A 9106-nucleotide genomic window follows, 5' to 3' on the forward strand; every position below is an offset into this window, starting at 1 on the left:
CCAGCAGAGCACATGTCCTGCAGAAACACAGCTGGGCCAGGGGGTGACTTCTGATCTCAGGAGAGGAGCGGCAACTTGTTTGGCAAAAATGGGGGAGGGGAAGTTACTTGGGTTTCTGTTTTGCTAGGGAGGCCGGGGCTGCTTTGGAGTCTGGCGTGGTTCCGTCCTCATCAGCTTTCACCTCCTGCTTTCAGCAGCCATTGGCCTGCCTCGGTGGTTCCCAACCAGGTGATTTTGTCTCCCGGGGACACGGCAGTGTGTGGAGATACTCCTGGTTGAAGGGGTAACTGGGGTTCCGCTGTGGCTTCTAGTCCACGGATGCTGCCAGACCACTTACACTGTACAGCAAGCGTGTCAAACTCAAAGGCTAACACAGGCCAAATAAACAAGGTTGAAGTGTAGGTGGGCCGCAGAAAAACACAAGCTTCAATTTCCATAGAAACGTAGGTTTATTTCGATAAAGACATGCTGAATACAAAGGGCTGAAATAAATGAGTCATCGTTAACATAAAATAATAGAACATTTTAATAAAAAAATTTTTTGATGTTTACAGTGATTACATTTATCTAAGCAACATACATATTCAGTTTTAAGATGTTAACTAAATTTCTATGACAAATATGTTTTGTTTTTTTAAAATAACAAGAACATTATAGAGTTAATGCAGAGTCCTAAGGATACTCTAGTATCACTAAGTTTTTCTTAAGTCTTCACTTGAGATGCTGTTATTCCTAGCACAGGTAAGCAGGCAGTCTTTCATATGCTCAAACACTGGAATCTTTGGTTGCTACCCATATCAGCTGGCTTGCAAACAAGAAGCCAACCATTTTAAGAATGTTTTAGGTGAACAACTTGCAAAAAACCCCAGGGGTGGATAAACCCTAAGAATGCACAATTGTGAGCATTTACAACCATCACAACGGTGGCTGAAGACTGTTCATGCCGTTCTTCTGAAATGAGATCTCAAAGCAGTCTAGTTCAAAGAAAAAGATTTTAACAAAAAATTGGCATATGCACAATTTCTCCACCAATTTGTGGTGTCCACCATTTAGTTAACTTTTCCACTTGAAAAAAAAATGCAATAGAAAACTGGACACCAATATTTCACGATCTCAGTTAATATTCACAATGACAGCGGCCACAACTCGGGACACAGCAACACCAATGCTGCCCAGAGCCAGTTCATACTGGAATTAAGTTCTTTACACCAAGTAAATGGTTGTCCACAACCACTGGCTAGTAGTGTACATATGAACTAAAATGTCTAGATTTTGGGAGAAACCAATGCCGCTCCGATCATCTGCACTGCTTCTTCTGTTCCTTCATTCATGCTTAGGAACCTGTGGGGGGTTGGGCCTGCTGACCCTGCCCACTGGAAGAGGCTGCCTGCTGTGCAGCTTTCTGCTTTCACATTGTCCAATCAAATGTGTCGTCATACTGGTGGTTCAGGGTTCTGAAAAGAATGTGGAAGAGCTGCCTCAGATACGTGTAATCCGGGGTTTCCTCGAAGCGCAGCCCACGGCAATAGTTTAAGTACATGGCAAATTCTGCAGGAAAGCCCTTACACAAAACTTCCACAGGAGTGGACATCTTCTTCTCACTAATTTTTTCGTATTTTTGTTTCTTTGTGGCAGCCTTTAATCCTTGCCATGGCAGGCTGGTTCTATTAAAATACATCAAAACATACCCTAAGGATTCCATGTCGTCCCGGCGGCTCTGTTCAATGCCAAGATGTGCATTGATGTTAGCATAGCGGGCCGTGCCAGTGAGATCTTTATCTTCTCTGTATGGTGTGTGTTGCCTTGTCCTGTTGTCTCTGTACTTTTTGGCCAAACCAAAATCGATGAGGAATAACTTATTACAGTGACGCCCGATACCCATTCGGAAGTTATCTGGTTTAATGTCTCTGTGTATAAAATTCTTTGTATGCACATATTCAATGCTACTGATCATCTGGTCAGCTAGCATCAGGACGGTTTTCATGGTGAACCTTCTCGAACAGAAATTGAAGAGGTCTTCCAGGCTGGGCCCCAGGAGATCCATGACCAGCACCCTGTAGTCTTTTTCCTGCCCGTACCACCGGATGTGGGGGATGCCCACCCCGCCCTGGAGAATCTGATAGAGTTTGCTCTCGTACAGCAGCTGCGGGTGCCGGGCCTTCTGAGACTCCAGCTTCACGGCCACCTCCTCGCCGTTGGTGATGTTGATCGCCAGGTAAATGTCCCGGAAGGAGCCGGACCCGATCTTCCGCACCAGTTTGTACTTGCCTCCGACAATGAGCTCGGCCTTGGAGCCGCTGCTGCTCGCCATCGTGGGAGACGAAGGCGGAGGCTGCGGCCGAGCCCCGGCACCTCGGAGAGGAGGACGCGGGCCTCTGGGCCGGTGCCCTGAGCTGGGCTGCGGAGGAGGGCGGCGGGAACCGAGCACGTCGGCTTCCGGCGTCACAGGGCCCCGAATCCGCCGAGGGGAACCCGATGGCCGCCGCCCCGTCCGGTTTCTTTTTGGTAGGCTGCAGGGTAAGCGGGGTGCTCCGGCTCCCGGGCTGGGCCCCTTGTGTCCGGGCGACGTCGTGGGCTGGAAAAGGGGCGCGGTGAGTTAGGGGGGTGAGGCCGCTGCCACCCCTGCCGCCGGCTGCTGCCCTGAGGGACCCCCGGTCACTCCGCCGCCGCCATCTTGTTACTCCCGCACGCAGCGACCCCTGTCACTCCGCCGCCGCCGCCATCTTGTCACTCCGGCTCTAGCCGACGCCAAATGCCCCCAGTCCCCGGGGGCGCTTCTTCACCGCGCAGAGCACTCTGGGAAAGTTAATAAAAGTGAATATTTTTTTCACGGCGCAGAGCACTCTGGGAAAGTTAATAAAAGTGAATATTTTTTTCACGGCGCAGAGCACTCTGGGAAAGTTAATAAAAGTGAATATTTTTTTCACGGCGCAGAGCACTCTGGGAAAGTTAATAAAAGTGAATATTTTTTTCACGGCGCAGAGCACTCTGGGAAAGTTAATAAAAGGGAATTTTTTTTTCACGGCGCAGAGCACTCTGGGAAAGTTAATAAAAGTGAGTATTTTTTTTTCTTGAACGTACACTTACCAGACACTGAATAACTTCACACATTAATAAACGTAACGCAAATAAACCTATTTTTATTGTTCTCAGAAACCGAAATATTCCCTGTTGCGCACACCAAACAAGTCAGCTAATGATGCGGCCATCGGCTGCTAAAATATTCGCTGCTGGTATTAGTGGAGAAAAATGGTGCGCCTGCGCGTAAGGCGCGTAAGGGAAATGAATGCGGTGCGATTATAGTCATCAGTCATTAGGGAACATTGTAGTTCGTTATTAATTATGTGTAACAGGATATTGTAAAAATTAAGCTATGAAATTTTTATTAAAATGATTCTTATATTCCGTTATATTGGCTGGGCCGCAAAAATATTCATTGTGGGCCGCATAGGGCCTGCGGGCCGCGAGTTTGACATGCTTGCTGTCCAGGACCGCCCCACGCCAAAGAGGCGCCTGGCCCCAAACATGAACTGTGCTGAGGTTTAAACACCTTGGCCTGGATCCTTCTTTCAGGAGGATGGCAAATGGCTGGGTTTCTGGTTCTATCATTCCTTCTGCATTTATTGACTGAGACTCTCCTGCAAACCAGGACTTCCCCCATCGACGATTCCATTACCACAGGAAACAGTTCATATGGGGTTCGTACCAAAAAGAAAAGTGCCTGATTCTTTATTGACCCATTTCAGAATAGTTAGCTAACCTGCATCCTCCTAAGACCAATAGATTTTTTTTTTTTTAGTATAATCGTGGGAATTTTAAAAATCTTCTTTCAGGTCTTTCAATCCATGGCAGCAATGATTCTTTTTGAAGGTCAAGCCCTTTCATCTTTGGCCAGTGAGGACGCCTTCCAGTGGCCCTTGTCATCATCCCAGGGTCCTGATGGCTTCTTGGCTTCCTGGTGTGACAGGATGCTCCCACCCCCAACCTGGGACCAGTTCTTTGTCCCGGAGCCCCGTTCCTGTGAGTGTAGAATGTCAGGGCCGAATGAGGGTTAACAGAGATGATGCACATACAGCTCCAAGCATGGGGCCTGGGACATAGTAAGGGCTCATTGAATGCTGCGGTGACTTTTGAGAACAGAAATGAACTCCTCCCAATTGCTTTCCTCAGCCTCTGGTGCTGTCTGACACTTGGTGTCTGTACCGCCAGATGCCCCGGGGGGTGGGGGTGGGGGAGGCTGGGTGAATGAGGGTTCAGGTTGGCCAGGGAGGGCTGGGTGTACGGCTTTGTTGGGCAGAGGGACCTGCCAGCCAAGAGAGCACTAGTCCATTAGGGAGAAGCCAGGTTAAGCCCACAGGAGAGAGGAGCAATTAGTTAATTCAGGAGTCAAGGCCTTGCTTTTGTTTTCATTGTCGATTTTAATCCTTCAGTCACCTTTGACCTAAGCCCTGAGGCAATTAGTGCCTGCTGGGGAAGTGGTGGTGGGTTTGAAGTCCTCGGCCTTCCTCCCCAGGCTGAGTCAATACCTTTGTATTCTATTACAGGTAATTGAGGTAAAAGGGTTTATTTAAGCTAACAAATGATTACTTCCCACAATAGAGCCTGCAACCCAGTTAGTGAATTGGCTCTTCCAGGCATCCTATGTTTTGTCTGCAACCAAAGCCTGTGTTTTATTGACTGCTTTGTCCTCTTCTCTCTTTCCTCCTTGCTCCTGTCTCCTCCTACCCCTCCCCTTGGCCCTCACAATTCAATTCAGTAAATTCAGTGTAACGGGTACTCACAAGGCACCTGTTAGGCAGCCGGGCCCTCAGGTCCCAGTACATCCTGGCCCATCCCAGAGGATCTCATAGCCTAGTGACAAAAACAGACATATAAACAGGTAAATTATAAATTACTAGAGGCCCAGTGCACAAAAATCATGCACTGGGGGGCGGGGAGGGTCCCTCAGTCTGGCCTTCACTCTCTCGAAGTTAGGGACCCCTCAGGGGATGTCTGCCTGCCGGTTTAGGCCCGATCCCCTTGGGCAGTCAGACATCCCTCTTGCAGGCAGTCCGGGGCTCTGGCAGTCTGGGACCCCTTGCTCCTTACCACCTGCCTGCAGCAGGGGTGGGAGAGGCTCCTGCCACCGCCACCCTGCTTGCCAGCCATGAGCCCGGGTTTTGGCTGAGCAGCGGTCCCCCTATGGGAGCGCACTGACCACCAGGGGGCAGCTCCTGCATTGAGCATCTGCCCCTGGTGGTCAGTGTGTGTCATAGCGACCAGTCGTTCCACCATTCGGTCTATTTGCATATTAGGGTTTTATTATATAGGATACTGGGTGTGATAAGTGCAAAGTAATTCAACAAGTCTAGACAAAGAAGGTGGATGGTGTAGAGTGGTCTTTGTGCAGAAGAGTCTAGGAGGGGAGCCAAGACTAAGACAATTGAACCATCGAACATGAGGCTTCCATGAACCAAAGAGGGGTTTTATCCATGTGGCCTGAAAGGGTAGTTATTTAAGAGAATGTGCTAGACTTTTCACTACAGAACGCAGATTTGGTTCAAGTCCCCTGCTTCCCTATGGGGTCATGTACTTAAGAAAAACCTTATGTCAGGGAGTCTTGATCCTTCAAAACCAATCATGCTAATTGCATCCCCCTGCAAAGTGATTGGCTTAAGAAGGGGCATGTGACTCTATTCTGGCCAATGAGCTATAAGGGGAAGTCTGTGAGCGCTGGTGATTGGTGGACATGTTTCTAAGGTAGTTTTTTTTTTTTTTAACTCTTAAAAAATAGACACAAGAAAGTCATGATCTCTTTCCTGAGTCTGGAATTTGGTGAGGATGTGATGGCCAGAGCTGTTGCAGCCTTCTTGCAACCACGAGGCGAACAAGCTGCTGCACTGAGGATGGCAGAGCAAAGAGATGGAAGGAACCTGGGTCCTTGATGCCATTGTTCAGCTGCTGAATTAAGCCATAAGGGGGCCTTCCTGACTTGAGACTTCTCATCATCTGAAGTCAAAAATTTATTGTATTTAAGTCTCTTTCATTTGCATTTTCTGTTATGTGTTGCTACAAGCTTCCCAACTGGTACAGAAGGAGGTAGAAATTAGTGAGTCATGAAGAGAAGGGATACAGCCCCGACGAAGGAGCTGAGAGATAGGAAGTGTACACAGGGTGGGGAGGACGGTCTAGTTCTGAGAGGTGAGGTCAGATAGGGCTCAGCCAGGTTAGACAACACCCCCTCCCCCCCGCTCTGTCTGCCTCCGTCAGTCCCTCCGTTCCCGTGAGAGGCTTCTTCAGTCAGGCTCCTCTCCAAATGAACCTGTCAGGGAGACGCAGCCTTAGCCTGGAGAGAAACTGTTCAATGAGGATTCACTCTGCCAGGCCCCGTGCCGGGCTGAAACGCACACAATACGGTCCCCTGTGAACAGAGCCCCCAGTCCAGGCACAGGGACAAAAACATTAGCCCAGGTTTCTAAACATGTGACCAGTCTCAGGTGAGAGGGTTGTACATGGTTCAGGAGCTAAGATTTAGTTTTTATTGGAGCAGTTATGAGTTTATTTTGATAATCCATCTCTTTGTATGGCAGAAATATAAAGTTTCCTTTTCAATATATTTAAGCAAAGAAAAAAGGAGTTAATTTAAGGAAAACTAGTTGGTAATATCATAGGCGGTATGTGAATATGGTAAAACTTGTGCAGTGGGCGCGCGTGTGTGCGTGCGTGCGTGTGTGTGTGTGTGTGTGTGTGTGTGATATGTTTGTGCCCAGTCTTTTTTTCCAATCATAGGAGAACAGGTTTCTGTTCTTTTAGGAACGACTGTCTCTGCATTTTTTGTGATTTCGCTGGGAGACGCTGTGTACATACATGACCTTCCCTACTCCCACCATAGTCAGTCGGTCCCAGATTTTCTCCGAGGATTTTTCAAACCATGAAAAGCCCCTGTCCAGCGGCAGATGCTATGAGACGAGGCTTGGGAGCCACTGTCTTGTTCCTTCCTCTACCAAGGTTCTGAAGTGAGGGGGGCAAGCGAAGAGAAGGAGACACAGGAGATACAGCCGATTCTCGTTATGGATGGTAGTTATGTTCTGTAAAGTGGCCACACACGGGTTAGTGACGACTGAAACACTGTTCTTAGGGGAAATACAGGGTTAGGTTCCTGTGAGCCCCGGGTCAGGACATTTTCACCAACGGATCGACACATCGTCTTGTTTCATCTGTGTTTCTGTTTCAAGGCGCCTTATTTAATACACAGTTGATTGTTAACAGTGAACTCACAGCCAGCGGCACTCTAAGTGAGGCCCGAACAAAGCTCATCCAACACGTGTTTTCTCCGTGAAGGCACATCCCAGCCCCCGTGAGCTTAGGAACAAGAGAAGGTACTTCAGCACTACACGGGTGCGGGGTCGGGGGGGCGGGGAGAGGAGACCATTTCAACAATAAAACCACCAACACAAAACTTGAAAACGAGAAAAGCATAAATATATTACCAAAAGGACACTTGTTTACCGTTTTGCTGTAACAAAACGCCGCCTTACTCGAAGTCAGCTGGGAGCGTGAGCGTCGGGTGACTCAAACTTTTCACCACTCTGTGCGTGTCCGTGGGTAACTGTGAGAGTTCCACAAATGTTGATTTGGGGTGGCGAAAAAATTTTTAGCAAACAGGCAAATTCACAAATACAGGACCCATGAAAGATGAGAATCAACTGCAGATAAATTAGATTAGACAGCGAACGCCGGCTTAGCTCTGGTGGGGTTGAGTCATGGCTCCAGTGGCTTCCCTGCCCTTCTTGTGGTTTGAGTCTCCAGTTTTTGTTTGATTATGTGACACGGTTCAAGGTCGCTTCTACCTCCCGCCTCCTTGTGTTTTACCCTAAGCTGATTCCATTGGAGTTTTCTGTTGCTTGCAACCAAATGAGTTCTGACTTAATATACACAAAGCCTTTGGCACACAGTAGGTCCTCCGTGAACGAGGGTCCCTTCCTTCCTTCATGGAATGCAGGGTTGGCTAAAGGTAACCAAGGGATGTATATCCTAAGGAGAGACTGTGGTGAGGAGAAGGCAGGCTTTGTAATAAAAAAATAAATAGGGAGCAACATATTTTCAACTCTTCCCTCAACCCTTAGCAGCAGCAACAATTCCTTGCCATGTTCCAGTACAGATGGAAAAGTCACTGAATTACAAACCCAGTTGCGAGCTATTTTTGGTGGAGTTGTGGTGTGGTGTGTGTAATGTACGCGTTGGGATTCTTGGCCACCGCCTCTGTTTGTATCAGCTGTCAGCAAATCAGAGGCGTTATACACGTTTGTTATAATTCATTACATTAATTAACCACGTTTGAGCACTGGGCGCAGGCCAGAGGGGACGCGGGGGAGGGAGGCCTCCACATTGTTGTGTCTGAACCTCCCGGGTCAGAATTTCCACGGTTTGATGGGCTGCCATGGTCTGCACATGTGTCCCCTGACACGCGGACCTTGATGAAATCATCATGTTTACATCTCTGAATAGTCTCTGAAGATGATGCCCGTGGCGGGACGCCAGAGGCAGAGAGCATCCCAGAACTTGGCTCTGCAGGCCCATCTCTGTACCCAAAAGAGTTTGGAATTACCCTGACGTCCGATACCAAACTGGGCATCCTTCTCTAGCCCGTCCCTCTCTGGCCGGCTCCCTGGGCAGGCTGCCCGGCCTAGGCCTCTGCAGGACAAATAGCGCCGACTGTACCACCCCAAGGGCCAGTGGAGTGGAGCCTTCCTCTCTCTACCTCCCTCATTTCAGTGAATGGTGCCATGGCGCCCCCCCTTCCTCCCCCCCCCCAATGCCCCGAGCTGTGGGTAATTCTTGACTTTTTTGCCATATCCAGTCTGTCTCACATCCTGTCGATTTCCCTTTCGTACCATTTCTCAGGTCCTTGCTCTTCAGCCCCATGTCCAACCTTCCAGAGGGATTTTTCTAAAAATGCACATAGAAACATGTCCCTCTCCTGTTGAAAGTCCTCCCGGCTTTCGCATTGACCTTGGGATTCTCTGTGATGGCCCTTCCTGGCCGGGCCCTGCCAATCACTGATTCCCGTCCATCTCCAGGCTGTACTCGCCGGTCTCCCTAGCAGTTCTTCCAAGAAGTTCCCTTT

General features: G+C 48.8%; 1 protein-coding gene across 1 annotated transcript; it reads right to left on the reverse strand.

The window, feature by feature from the left end:
* Positions 1–1315: 1315 nt before the first annotated feature.
* Positions 1316–2311, reverse strand: LOC307098998 (casein kinase I-like; the record flags this gene model as incomplete). Its single annotated transcript, XM_079770212.1, has 1 exon — positions 1316–2311. The coding sequence occupies one exon, from the start codon at positions 2309–2311 to the stop codon at positions 1409–1411; it is 903 nt and encodes a 300-aa protein (XP_079626338.1). The 3' UTR covers positions 1316–1408.
* Positions 2312–9106: the final 6795 nt, after the last annotated feature.

This window comes from Cnephaeus nilssonii (assembly GCF_951640355.1).
Source record: "Cnephaeus nilssonii genome assembly, chromosome: 5".
Classification (NCBI taxonomy): domain Eukaryota; kingdom Metazoa; phylum Chordata; class Mammalia; order Chiroptera; family Vespertilionidae; genus Cnephaeus; species Cnephaeus nilssonii.